The 15058-nt window shown below is 36.9% G+C and overlaps 1 protein-coding gene across 36 annotated transcripts in view; it reads right to left on the bottom strand.

The window, feature by feature from the left end:
- The window catches only part of TRPS1 (transcriptional repressor GATA binding 1), a 246894-nt gene that overhangs the window by 196373 nt on the left and 35463 nt on the right, over positions 1 to 15058 (bottom strand). For 11 of the 36 annotated variants that reach the window (XM_085021856.1, XM_085021851.1, XM_085021852.1 and 8 more), the window contains one exon: positions 1820 to 2748. In XM_085021856.1, the coding sequence (XP_084877982.1) occupies positions 1820 to 2746 (927 nt within the window). In that variant the 5' untranslated portion in view covers positions 2747 to 2748. Of the gene's footprint in view, positions 1 to 1819; positions 2749 to 5894; positions 6054 to 8004; positions 9281 to 14565; positions 14638 to 15058 lie in introns of those variants that run through there. The other 25 variants (XM_021088994.2, XM_085021833.1, XM_021089000.2 and 22 more) reach the window with 5 other exon arrangements.

Genomic DNA, 15058 nt, shown 5'->3' with positions numbered 1-15058 from the left:
GTTTTATTTCTAAAATCACTGCCCAGGAAAAGTGTCCAGCTCGTTCTACCCAAACATAAACTTTACTATAAATAACTAGGAACCTAACAAATAACTGTTTGGGGGAAATGGAAGTGTGTTTAGAAATCTGAATTCTTCCAAACTATAGGCCTTTAGTAATCTTCGTTTTAGAGCCTTCCTGACAGCCCAGATCAACTTCCCTCAGAAGTCGTCCCCAGAGTGAACAAACCGAAACTCCGGCCGGAAATCCAGGTATTAACATCATATTCCTCGCTAATTATAAAACACCATTTCACATACTGACATAACTCACTTCTAACCCTTTTATCTAAAACACGTATTTGCTTTCCAATCATAGCTTGACAGCAGAGTGTATCTGACATAAGACAGTGAAATGATCTTTAATAAGACAGCAGTTCAAAGCATGAAGCTTTCATGCATAATAACTATGTTGGCTTAATTTGCTGCTCCACAGAAATCATTCTATTTGTGGAAATTCACCAAGTAAGATGGAAGTTTTAAGAGAGCTTTACAAAGATGAAACTGGCTTTTTAAGAGTTTTTCTTCATATCTCCCTGAAAGTGATAAGATTGCCATTCTGACATTTTTAAAGGACTTGGAAATTTCTCTTCTAATCCTTCTTACAAAAGGATTGCAAAATTGCAAAATATGTTCACTACCTGTTATTTATAACCCCTTCGCCTGCCTTTCTCAATTGGCACTAGGTCAAAAGAGAGGTCTAGAACAAATGTTGAAGCTACTAAGTTGATAAAAATGGCAAATATTTTCAGAGATTTAGGAGGTCAAATAAGTGTGATCCGATTTCATTGGTTCTCTGGTACTTCGAATCATTCTTAAAGAAGGTTAATATTAAATTTAACGCATTTTGAAATCCCTGCCTAATAATACAATAAAAATCTACCAAATGTAACAGAAACCAATACATTTTCTCCAGCTGATCATGAATTTTAACTAAACTAAAACTGCTAAAATCAAATGAATACATTACTTAAGAGTCCATCTGCATTTCACTCTATCTGAAATGGTAGTTTTTGTTTTTTGGTTTTTTTTTTTTCATTTCACATATGCCATAAACTCAGACAGGTAGATCAAAAAGGGATGCCAGTTTTAATAAATGTACAAATCTAAATTACTACTAAATGCTTTCGAAAATTATGATTTTCCTTAAACTCAGGAAGGAATGCTTTATTGGCCCACACCATTTTTGGTGTCCCTAATACTTAACAATCACACTGACTTCTTTTCAACCAATGAAAAATTTTATTTCCAAAGTTGCATTTTCAAGGATGTTGCCTTTTCAATAGTATATCTTTGTACCCATCCGTGTGACCCAAATCTGGTCCAATTTGGCTGAGTGTGAAATAAAATTCTCATCCAAGATACAGGAAAGATGCTCCCTGAAGGAAAGGCTATAACATAAGATTATGAAGCTAAAATGAGAACAAAGCATGAATTACTACCACATAGAACCATAAAGATTAGTGCCATTTTTGGAAGACTCTGAAAACATCAAATTACCATGAAATATGTCCAGAAATACGAAGCCTAGCTAATTCCCTGAAAAGACTTTTCCCAGCCTCACAGAAATGTTGGGATTATTTTCCATGATGAGAGGCTAAAGATAACTCTGAATACACATTTGGATGAAACAGCTATGGAGGGTGTCTGTCTCTCCTGTCGGTCTATCAGGCTAACCCCTTTGCAATCGGGAGCTTAATTTTAACATGCATGTAAGAATGCACCTTTCATGACTAACAATTTTTTTCTGTACACAGAGATCACAATGCAAAGCACAAACCTGTACATCATAGGTCCCATTTAGTAAAACAGGCCTTGAGGAATTGATATCCTGCAGCACACCAGAAAGCACGGAACGGTTGACTTTCTGGAAGTCTTTGGAATGGCTGAACTGCACCATGTTATGAAGGGCCAAGATTTTGCTGTCCAGCTCAGCATCCTGCCTGGTGCGGTTATGCAGTCCTAGGTGATACTTTCGGAAGTGCTTTATCAGATCTGTGGGGTCGTTGCCATAGTAACCATATCCACAGATATTGCATTTAAAGTCCTGAAGCTCTGGAGACAGAGGTGCCGGATCTGGGTTGTCGTTTACCAGTAAGTCAGTTTTCGATTTATTCAGTCTCACACCCCCATCTGAAGGCACTTGTGGGTTTTTTGAGGCCACTGAAACTGGGCTTGAGCCTTGACAATTGGCTTGACCACTCTGCGCTTGCCCTGTTTCCTCTGTAGCCTTTGGTGACATCTTAGGATCTTCCTTTGTCTCCAACGAGTCCCCTGCTGGGGTGCAGGCCATATCTTGAGGGTCATCTGCCTCTGCTCTTTGAGGAGACTTCAAGGGCTCACAGACTCCCCCAGCAGCTGGAGATGAGAAAGCCAACATATTTCTATCTGTCACCTCATCATGTGGATAGGAGGGAAGGCTTCCTCCCTTACCAGGGCTTTCATAATTGAAGCCAGCCTTCTCACTCAGGACTGAGCTTTTTAGGTCCTTCTTACTGCTAGAAGATGGATCTTGGACATGCAAGCTCTGTTCCTCCTTATTATTTAGTTCTGCAGCATCACTCTGATCTGTATTTTCTGACATCTGATCTGCAGAAAATTCTTTGTTCTTCCCAGATACCTTGCTTTCTGTACCGATAGGCTCCAGGGTCTGGCCCTCGCCTTCACTAGCAATGTTTCTTAAAGGGGGGTTCTTTTTCCGGACCATATCTGTAAAAGATACAAAGAAAAGAAAGATACAGGTTTATTGGAAATTTGCAGGCATGTAATCGAATCTAGAACATTTTTACTTACTCTAACAAGGCTTGTTGAGGTGCATAACAAAAAAAATTCTCTAGGAAGAAAAATCAGCTTGAAAATAGCAAAAAAATTGAGACTAAAGCCAACAATTTACATTTAGAATTATTTTTATCACAAAGTGTCTCATTTGTTATTTTTAAATGGTTTTATGAATACCAAGGGATTAATTATTTTTACTAGCTCTATCCTTCCTATTAGAGCTACCATATCCTGCCAATTATATGTTTTGCTCAATTTCTTTCTTCAATTATAGTTGATAGATATATGCTCCTATATTTATCTGTGTTATATGCTATGTATAATATGTACACATGTTATGTTTCTAAAATATATATACACATGTTTATGTTTATAGAGTATAGACTATGTGTTTATTTATATGATATGTATACGTGTATATAAACAACATAAAGTGAAACTTGATATTGTTACACATTGTACAACCAAGATATAAATATAGTTTCAACCAAAATATCCTCCCAGTCAAAAGACAGAAACGGCATGTTATAAACAAAGTGCAAACTGCCCCTTTCCTTTCAGGTATGGTGGATAACAAATGTTTTATCTCTGACCTACCAATAAATTACTTTAAGCCCCCTGTGGGGGGCTTGCCTGAAAGAAGGGTGACCTAGTACACAGCCTAGTGGCCAGGCTGGGATTTACTGGGACCCCATCCAGCATGATGGGAACCTACTTAAGCCTGGGGTTTCTATACATAGCATGGTGGACACAGTACCAACCCCACCATCAGGAACAAACTGGAAAATGACTCAAGTAAAACAGTCACTTGAAACATGTGACACTGTCATTTTGTAACTCAGCACAGGCATGTTAGCAGTGTCCTATGGTTCACCTTCACAGGCTAGTTCAACTGTGCCTTTCAAGTTAGTGGCATCGTGAGCAAAGTCCAAATAAAAATGCAGTGACAAGTTCCTCCCCTGGAGTCTACTGAGTCAGAATTCCACAGGTATAAGGAGATAAGACACAAAATGTGTCGTGTCAGTAAAAGAACACAGTAACAATGGGCTGTGGAGAACTGAGGTTCCAGCCTGTGTTCCTTAATCCTCCAGCCAAAAAACTGTAAGCGCTCACCCCAACTGGAAAAATCCACCTGTGGCTGACTAATGACCGAAGCCTTCTTTACTAGCTGATGTTACCAAAGGACAGATTTAACAGAGGTTGTTACCCCTTGATTATCCACAATGTCCTAAGAAAATCCAAATTAATAGCATGCTTTAGTTGCTCTCATTTATAATTTCTCACAAGCACGGAGGAACCACACTGACTCTGGAGATACAGGTTAACCTTCGCTTCTGAAAAGCTGGTCAGGCAAAATGTGTAGAATGTGAATCATGGAGCCAGGATAATGCACTAAACAGAGTATGATGAATTGTTTACAAGATAAAAATTTCACTTCCTTGAATAATATCAAAATATTGTAAGTCTTCTTAAGAAAGTACACTGTTCTTATATGCCAGGAAGGTCAGTCTTTGAACAGCCATAGAATCGCCCTCTAGGAAAGGAAACAACCCCCAAAAACCCATTTATCAGATGAAGGATTGAAGCTTCAGGTGAGGGTGGGTAAACATGCCTGGCATGGGGTGGGAGGAGGGAGTGTTGGAAGTGGGGAGAGGGCGTGGGGGAGGAGAGGGAATGTGGTCTTCACCTTGGTGTCATTACCATTAGCTCCTAAAATGAAGAAAGCTAGGTAACCATCGTTTCTAAAAGAAGGAACACTGGTTAACTAATTTGTCTTTTAATGTTTGCATTTTCATGTCTTAGCTGTGGATAGTGACATTTTAGGAGAGTCTCCTCCTCTGTGAAGAGACAGAACTTGAGAACTTGTACCAACGCATGGAAGACTAGAGAGCAATTTTATTGGTGGTCGACAAAGGGAAAAGAAAAAAGGAAAGGAAAAAAAGAATGAAAAGGGAGCTTAAGAAACAAGTTACAGTCTAAAACATAAGAGTTTGAGTAAAAAAAAATGTACTGTTTTAAGTATATATTTATACTTAAAGAATAAAGAAAAGGAAATACTAGTTTAAAGAATATCAGCCATTCCTCCATACAAAAATATGATGATTTGGTACAAAATTTTATGTCTTTCCCCCCAGGATTTCCTCTTTGTTTTTCCATTGGATTTTAACATACTCTCCACCATATAAATAAAATCTAACAGAGATGCACCAAAATGAAATAAATAAGGCCACATAGAAAAGATAAAAATCTATATGAAAGGCAGGATTCATGAAGAAAAGAGGATGAAAGAATTCAATTCATTAAGATTAGGCCCCTATATCAAGATCACGGCAACTAGAACAGAAACATCTTACATAGCAAAGGAACTAAGATAAAATACTTAGAAATGAGTAGATACAAATATGTGAAGAATTGGAAAAATTAATACATTCTCCAGAACAACAACAAAAAAAATTGAATCTTGCTGATGTGCTGTTATCATGAAGGAAAGTAATGGGTCATAGTTTAAAAACTACTCAACCAGCCTCTACAGTGACCAAAAGAAAATATAATTTGATTCCATTCTCATCCTTTCAAATTTCAGTTCCTTCTTCCACCCAAGAACAGACCTTCAGAACTCCTATGACTCAGTGACGCCCCTATGTGAAAGCCTTTAATAATATACATTGCAAAGAATGTTAAACTGCTAAAACTTCAAAGACATATCTGAAAGGTCCTTTGGGCTTTATTTTTGTTGTTGTTGTTGTGAGGGGGAAGGGACATGTTCTTTTTAGTTTGCTTTAAAAAAAAAATGGTTAATTTAGTTGACTACTCTTTGAAGTAGTTCGAGAAAAAATAATTTTTTACTGGAATTACATCCCCGTAATTTTTCAGAATGACATATTATGTAAATATAAGCACATTCGCAATACTTCTAAGTGGAAGAAACTCCCCTAACAACTCATAAGTTAGATACCGTAAGACTAGACCCACCCTCAAGTTATTATCTCTAAGACAAATAACAGATTGCATGACGTTGAACTGTGTGCCAAGAACTTTTCCAGTTAAATTTTCACTTGAAAAAATAGATCACATACTTGTAAAATCATACCCAGCATTGACTTCATAAGGCATGTGGCTTTAGAGTGCTTTTTACAATTATTAATTCTATTAGTCAACTAGCAGGAGGGCTAATGCAACTGTCTTAGAAGATGCTCAGAAGACACAGAAGACATTTTGAGAGCTGATCTGTACATCTGCAAAACAAAACAAAAAAAAAATATTTTCCTTCCTAAATGATGTGAACATACTTTAATGGATCACACCTAAAATGCCTTAATATGCCAGCACCGTGGCCCGCTTAAAAGATATCAGGTAAAAAGCATGAGCACATCTTGAGCAATATTTTTCTCCCCTCTCTGGGTTTTAATAAAGCAGCAAGAGAAGGAGGGACATGATATAAAAGATGGCAGAAGTCATTTTCACAGCAGATGGTGATTTTGGAAAGATTATTTAACCTGTAAATCCCCCTGAACCTAAAGGGCCACCATACTTACCTACATTAGGTTGGGGATAAAACATCGTAATTAGTAAACATGAAGGGAACCTGCTTCTGGAAAAGATAACAAAGTGCATCTGCTGATACTGCACGGTCACAGTTAAAGACATGGAGTGGTACCCATAACTAGTCTTCTCCAGATGCACAGTACCAGTGCATATATACCATGGGACTGAGGGAAAAAAAACTATTTCAATGCCGTTAGAAATTCTGCATCAGATCTACATAAGCCTTACAGTGAGTTACAGAAACATGACACACTATAACATGTGTTACCTTTTTAGCTATTTTTAACAGTTTTCTATTTTCACTCTTGATAAATATGATTGTAATGTGATTAAACCATCCTTATACTATCTTTTTTATTATCTGAATGAAATTATTGAGGTAAATATTGCATTAATGGTCATAATACAGTTGAACAGATGTACTACACATATAGGTATACACATGTATTTGTGTGTGTGTGTGTATAAGTATATATACTCATATCAATGAGCCTCAGTCATCAGTTTTTGCAACTTACTTTATTTATTTATTTATTTTGTCTTTTTGCTATTTATTGGGCCGCTCCCACGGCATATGGAGGTTCCCAGGCTAGGGGTCTAATCGGAGCTGTAGCCGCTGGCCTACACCAGAGCCACAGCAACTCGGGATCTGAGCCATGTCTGCAACCTACACCACAGCTCATGGCAACGCCAGAGCATTAACCCACTGAGCAAGGGCAGGGACCGAACCCACAACCTCATGGTTCCTAGTCGGATTCGTTAACCACTGTGCCACGACGGGAACTCCTGCAACTTACTTTAAACTTTTTCATTCCACTACATAGCAGTGACTACCCTCACACTGACTACCAAAAAATGTTCAAAATACCATTACAGTTAGTCCACTACAGACAACCATTTAAACAAGGAGCAAAAAACACGAACGAAAAGTGAATTGAACGAGGGGGAGCTGAAGCATCTAAATGAGCACTACCAGGCTCAAAAGTGCCAACATCAGTCCTCTGCCTAATTATGAGATAAACTAGCCTGGGGGCTGGCTAGGGGAGAGGAAGGTAATCATGAGCATTCCCAGATTTACATCATCTTCCAGCTTTACAAACGCATGAGTGCGTGTTACGTGCCAAGATATTTAAACCAGTTCAAGACCTATTTAGCTTTCTAAAAACACTCTATTTGTATTCATTTTCATTACTGAGATATAAGACACTCCATTCGCAAAAATCTCAAATTCTATGCTCATTGCCTTCTAGATTAAAACAAATCTAAAAGTTTTCTTTGCATTTTTAGTAAAAGAGTTTACTATGAAAAAAACACAATAAGGTACTGCACTATTTTTGTGTTTTAGCATCACTGAGACAGGTTTATGCAATATGAACAACCAGCATTAGAGCTTAAAATATAATTCCGGTAACCTCTTTATCTCAATGATTAATATGCTTAAAGACATAAGAAAAAATTTTTCTAAAGACATCTGTGACTTATATTCTTAGAATGACACCTTCACACCAATAGGGATCTGAGTTTTCTATTATTAACTAGATATCTTGAACTGACTGTTATTTAGTTTTATTTCATCCATATGAGGGTAATAAATGTATGTATGTAAATATACTCACACACAGATTTATTAAATACACTTACTCAAAATAACCCTGCTAGAGTTCCAATCATGGCTCAGTGGAAACAAATCTGACAGGTATCCATGAGGACGCAGGTTCAATCCCTGGCCTCGCTCAGTGGGTTAAGAATCCAAGGTTGCCGTGAGCTGTGGTAAAGGCAGAAGATACGGCTTGGATCTGGCATTGCTGTAGCTGTGACGTAGGCCAGTGGCTAAGCTCCAATGTGACGCCTAGTCTGGGAACGTCCATATGCCAGGAGTTAAGCCCTGAAAAGACAAAAATAAATAAATAAATAACCCTGCCATTGATAATCAAATGAATTATCCTGCAGAAGGAATCAACTATCACGGTAATTTAAAAAAGACCTTAGATCACACAACCATCCAAAGCCGATAAGGGAAGGATGCATTTCCATTATATGGGAAACTCTTCGAAGGTAAGAGATATAAATTCTAGGTGCTTTGTGGTTATCTGGACCCTAAACAAAGCAAAGAATCAAAATCTATGGAGGAAGAAGGATATAGAGATCATGTATGTGAACCTGATTCAGATAACCTGCTGATACAATCAAGGGCAAGCTCCTTCACTTCCCAGAGCCTCTGTTCTTATCTGCAAATGAGGGAATTACAATAAATTATTTCTAGCCTGCACTCTGCTTCTAAGACCCTATGATGGCTTTGGCTAACAGCTTAGGCACTTTGTTTTACCTTAGAAAATTTTTACCCAATTTCCTTCAAAGACTATAAACTATTAAAACCATCAACAACTAAGGGTGGCATAAATAATACTGATGACTATGATTCACAGGTTTCCATTTGCTTCAACTTTTGTTTATTCATTCAGCAAACGTATATCCAGCATCAGCTATGTGCTGAACACATCCAGCAAGATAACTTCAACTTTATTATTTGACATGAATTTAAAAGAGGAATGATTTGTAGGTTTTTTTGTAGTTTTTTTTTTTTTTTTTTTTGGTCTTCCGTCTTTTTAGGGCCTTGGAGGTTCCCACGCTAGGGGTCTAATCAGAGCTACAGCTGCCGGCCTATGCCAGAGCCACAGCCATGCTAGATCTGAGCCTTGTCTGCGACCTACACCACAGGTCATGGCAATGCCAGATCCTTAACCCACTGAGCGAGGCCAGGGATCGAACCTGTAACCTCATGGTTCCTACTTGGATTTGTTTCCACTGTGCCATGACGGGAACTCCAGGAATGATATTTTTAAGTGAAAAGAAAAACACTCTAAGGAACTCCTCTTTCTTAAAAAAAAAAAAAAAGAAAGAAAAAGAAAAAAAGAAACCTAAAAAATTTTGAGTACCATTTCAGGTGTAATTTCAGCTAGGTACACTTTCAACTGATAATTTCTCTTTCTTCCTCCCTCTGTGTGTGTGTGTATAATGTATACCAAACAAGACCAAAACGCTAGGAGAGAAAGACTGTATAATCTGACCTCCATCTCCAATGCTGCTATGATTTTTATTATAAGTAGCAGTTCTTAACATCATAATATATAATACCATATGACATTTTCCTATTGTTTTTCTAGATAATAAAATGTTCAAGGGTTTAAAATCAAAGCGCAGCACAAAAAAGAAAAGACATGATAGTCTTCTCCTTAATATATGTACTTCCAGGCTTGTTTGTATCAACAGCCCAAGAGCAGTGAGTTATTAATTACACATTGCATGTAGCTTTTCTTTTAAAAATTAAAAAGAAAAAAAAAAAGCAAATTGTTTCTTTTGATCAAAAGTCCCCCACAAAGAATGTAAAGAATTAAGCAAGTGATAGCAAAATAGAAAGAAGGTCGAATCTTGGGCTTTGGCAAATTAGATAGCTTCCATATGAACAACATATAAAGTTCAGTTTTTAAAGAACATATGTGTCTGCTCATTGGTTTAGGGGAAAAAAAAAACTTGAATCCTGTCTACTCCATATATACAGATCAAAATCAGATTGCTTAAGTGAACTATAAAATGCAAGAGAACATTGTTTATCCAATTCACAAACCCAAGTATTGTTGAAGGAGTTTAAATGTTTTCTGTTTCTTCAGATTCCAGATTTTTTTTTTTTTTTTTTTTTTTTTTTGGTAAACTACTTCAAACTTCATAAATCCAGTGTCAGATCCTGTTCTTTGCTATCCATGTCTATTCAATTTGCTCTCTCTCAATTGATTGTTCCTGAATCTTTAAAGGTATTCTTGAACATCGTAAATCCTGTTGAGATTTAAATGTCATCACCTTCAAACAACTCCCATCAAATAAATCTCTTATTAATTCACATCAAATTAATCCATAATGATCGCTTCTATTAACATATGCTTCAGAGCACAAAGCCCATTAATAGTCATCTGGACACTAGAATGAACCCAAGCTTTTCTGAGATAAAACACACACTATTTAGATATCCGATTTCAAAGAGTTTTGATGCTGGCCCAAACACATTTTATTAGGCTTTTATGTCATCATGCTATGCTCTCTACATTTTAAATACCTCATTTCAAACGTACTAGTCTAGGTAAAAGGAGATGGTCTGGTAAATAAGTAATAATGTCATATTTGCCAAAGTTAGTATCCATATATCTATATATATCTTAAAGAAAAGTTTAATTAACTACTTTTATAAAGAAATTACAAAACTTTTTTTTGGTTTGCCTTTGAAGACTTTATGCTAGAGGTCTAAATGAAATTGTAGGATATAAAGATGAAGCATGCACCTCCTTCACTAAAAAAACAACTAAAATAAAACAAGTATACATCACGGATAATCAAAGAGAAAGGGGGATTGATTATTTTTCCTTTCATAACAGGTGAGAGGCAAATGTATTAAAAACTCTGATTTGAATAAGATCAGGATTTCAATAAGCAAATTAAGAAACTTACCATTCATTGCCCATACATATATCATTTTTCCTTTTGTTTTCCTCTCCAAGAAAAAAAACAATTAAAATAATCTACAGTGACAACTGTTGATTCAAAGGGGCCAGTCTGACTTTGCATGTGTGCTTGGGCCAAGCTCAACTTTATCCTTTCTTCTTTGTTAAACTTAGAATGTTTCAACTGATCCACGGGCAAAGTGCCCAACAAAGCACTTAGGTTCGAAAAGAATAGCTCATGGAAAAAGTACACATATGTGCATCTCTCTATCTTGATAGTTATGATAGGAATTGATATTGTATTTGTATATATACCACATTTCTACTGATAAAAATAACAAGCATTGTGCTTCATAGGAATGCCTTTGACTTTCTTCCCAGCATTTGCCAAAAAAAAAAAAAAATTGTATATTAAAGGTAGTTTAATTGTGATACTGATGTTGACTTGTCTGTTTTCCAGTCTGTTATTCAATGGAAAAGAAAATCTCAGAGTTCCCATGGTGGCTCAGCAGAAACTAATCTTACTAACATTCATGAGGATGCAGGCTCGATCCCTGGCCTTGCTCAGTGGGTTAAGGATCCAGCGTTGCCATGAACTACGTAGTGCAGGTCACAGACGTGGCTCGGTTCCCACATTGCTCTGGCTGTGGTAGGCCAGCAGCTACAGCTCCGACTTGACCCCTAGCCTAGGAACCTCCATATGCTGTGTGTGCGGCCCTAAAAAGACAAAAAGAAAGAAAAGAAAATCTCAATGATTACCTCAATCCAACTATATAACTAACTAACAGATGTCTCCGTCCTCCTATTAGAAATGTAAGTCAATCACTGCAAACCCGTTTGGTAAATTAACACACATGTACAGTAAGGTGACTCTAAAGAGATGCATTCCATGATGATTCAGAAAGAATGCTCACTGTCTTCATAGCATTGTTAAGCCAACATTTTAGGCAAAGTTTTTGTTCATTTTTTTAGAGCGCCAAAGCAGATATAAGATTAAAACAATTGCTATGAAGAATACAGGGAGCTTATACTGGCTGTACATATACACACACACACACATATTTTAAACACAAATTTATCTGTTTTATATGATATTTAACATGTTATTTGTAAAATATTTATAACATGTTATATATAAAATATTACATAAAATATAATCATATAAAATATATTTAACATATATCTTTCACGTAATACACAACATAATGTGTTTATATATTTTTGTGTATATCTTTTAATTTTTATAACAATTGTCTCATTTAAAAACATATTTTTAAAATACATTTTTAAAATTATATTATCAATATAAAATAGCCAAAGCAATAGGGGATATAAATTTGTGCCATTGTATTCACCAGCTCTTGCTCATAACACTGGTAATTAACTTGCAAACCACTAAGGTACTACTTGCTCATCCCTAAGGTACCAAGGAAAGCAGCTTAAAAGGTCTCACCCACCTGAGACCAACTGTCCAATGAGCAAACCACAGGAGTGTCTACCAGGTAAGGCAAAAATATCATGAGGAATCAGTACATGCATACTGGCAATGAAAGGCAATTAAAGTTACTTCAGAATGGTATTAAATATACATACATACGTGTGTGTGTGTGTGTGTGTGTGTGTGTGTGTGTGTGTGTTCCAAGAGGTCAGGGATCTTTGTTTAGTACATATTTTTAAAAGTCCATTTAAGTTAATAAACAGCAATGATGGCTATCTTTCCCTCCATGTAATGAACACACCCTGATGACATGAAATTTGGTTTAAATACCAATCTAGTTAGTGCTAAATGCTAATGTAAGAACATAGCATCACTGGCCCTTCTGATTAAAAAAAAAAAAAACAAATTATACACACACAGGTTGGGATCATTCTTCTCTTTTGTTAAGTATATAGAAATTTTCCCAAGAAAATTGATCATGTTTTAAAAGGAAAGTATCTTTAAAATGGAAAGCAATGCCTGATAGTAGAGTAGGCTAAACCACTTTTTCCTGACACCTAGGGTAAGAAAAGTTTTATGTATGGAAAAAAAAAAAAAGAAAAAAGAAAAAAAAAGGACAGTATGGGGCAGAACCCCTTCAAAATTTGGGTAAGATAACAGGCTTAGAAATCTTCAGCTATAAGAATTTTTTTTTAAATAAACCATTATTTCAGGACATTCTGCCTATGGGCACCCTGAATTTAGTGAGGCTCTATCTGGAATATTACTCTGGTAACTCTTTCAACAGAGATGACAAGAAATTCAAGACTGTTCTCTATGTTCTTTCCATGATATTAGCTTCAAACAAAGAAACGTTAAGGAGGTTCCTTGGTCAAATACATTTAGTGGAAACTATACTTTATACTCCCTCTTCATAGATCTACAATGCACATTAGTGATTACAGCTCTGAAAAGTCCTGGGAGTTATACAGTGGGAAGTCTGTTCAATTTGGATTGGAATTTCCCAATCTCATTTGGCTTTATGTCACATAAAGCCACTTACCCGCAAAACTAATGTTCCTCTGAGCAGAGTGGGAGATGCTGCTCTACACAGTAATTTTCTATGCAAATGTAGTATTTTTAAGTATTAATATTAAACAAAAGCATATGTGATGTTTTAAACAAAATAAGTACTCCTTCATCAACCTGGCAAGAAAACTAAGATGCGTTGATACAAAGTGGACAATTTTCTTTCTGGCTATGCCTGCAGCATGTGGAAATTCCAGGGCCAGGGATCAAACCCTTGCCACAGCAGTGACAACACCGGATCCTTAGCCCACTGAGTCAGCAGGGAACCTCAGAAATCAACAGTTTTGAAGGGCTTGTTTTTGTTTTTGTTTTTTCCAAGATGGTTATCAACAGGAAAAGAAGATGAGGATCTATTATCAGGAAAGATTTAAAATCAGTATTTTGGGGTGTTCCCGTCGTGGCGCAGTGGTTAACGAATCCGACTAGGAACCATGAGGTAGCGGGTTCGGTCCCTGCCCTTGCTCAGTGGGTTAACGATCCGGCATTGCCGTGAGCTGTGGTGTAGGCTGCAGATGTGGCTCGGATCCCGTGTTGCTGTGGCTCTGGTGTAAGCGGGAGACTACAGCTCCGATTAGACCCCTAGCCTGGGAACCTCCATATGCTGCAGGAGCGGCCCAAGAAATAGCAAAAAGACAAAAAAAAAAAAAAAATCAGTATTTTGAAAGAATATGTAATGGTAGAAGGTGCCGCAGAGAAATGATATGTATAGAGAGTGGCCTCCCTCACTCACCCTTGCAAATCCCAGGCTGTAGCTTTATGGGCTCTTGGATTTTGTTTTATTGCTACTGCATTTCCCCTACCCCCAAAGAGTAAAACAAAAGATTTGAAATTAAACTGAAAAATAGGAATAGACTAGGTATATGCCAAAATAAATGTGAAAGGGGGAGTTAATTTGAAGTAAATTTTAAACACAAAGCCAGACATGGGAGTGAGGTCATAGTGAGGTCCAAGTCTGAGAGGATGACCACAAATTCAGGTTCCTCCTGGACCCCACAGCTCACCCTTTACCTTGCACCAGGTGAGAGAGAACAGTGGTGGGATGTATATGAGTGGAGGTGCGGGAACTGGTGAGGGCAGAAATTAGCTCACGCATTAAATATTTTGTATAACTAATCTAGTCAATCTTCACATTCAAGTTCAATATAAACTTAAGAATCTATCTAAACACACACACACACACACACACACAGAGGCAGACACACACACCTTTAGAAAAGATCTGCACCACCTGCAACCCAATTAGTAATTTCTTTTCTCCGTCAATCTTGTTGTGGACACCTGTCACAACAGAGTAAATGAAAAAAATATATATTTATATAATTCCGGATTCAGGTGTTTTACAAATAATTCCTTCAAAATCTACTTGAATTTTGAAGGAAAGCAAAGTTCAGAACTAGACTTCTTTTTTTAAGCTCACAATCGTGAATGATAATGTATGTTACAACCTGGATTTTTAGTTAATAACAAAAATGTACAACGTTATTGTTACCATAAGCCAAGCACTAGGCCAAGAGTGCATTACATTCATTTTAAATAACAACTCTTTGAATAAGATACCATTACAACCCACATTTTGCAGAGGAAGAAACGAAGATTTAGAAAGGTTGAATCACTCGCCTAGGTCATAGGTCCAGCACGTGGAAGAGTTAGTTTAGGTCTGAAGGAGCCCAAAGCCAAATGAGACGACCACTTGGTTTAC

This window comes from Sus scrofa, chromosome 4 (assembly GCF_054392235.1).
Source record: "Sus scrofa isolate SSC_HxYL_T2T_F1_AM1 chromosome 4, Sscrofa_HxYL_maternal_Yorkshire_Landrace_v2.0, whole genome shotgun sequence".
Taxonomy (NCBI): domain Eukaryota; kingdom Metazoa; phylum Chordata; class Mammalia; order Artiodactyla; family Suidae; genus Sus; species Sus scrofa.
Note: the sequence above shows the minus strand (reverse complement) of the source record. Positions and strands in the feature narration are given on the sequence as shown.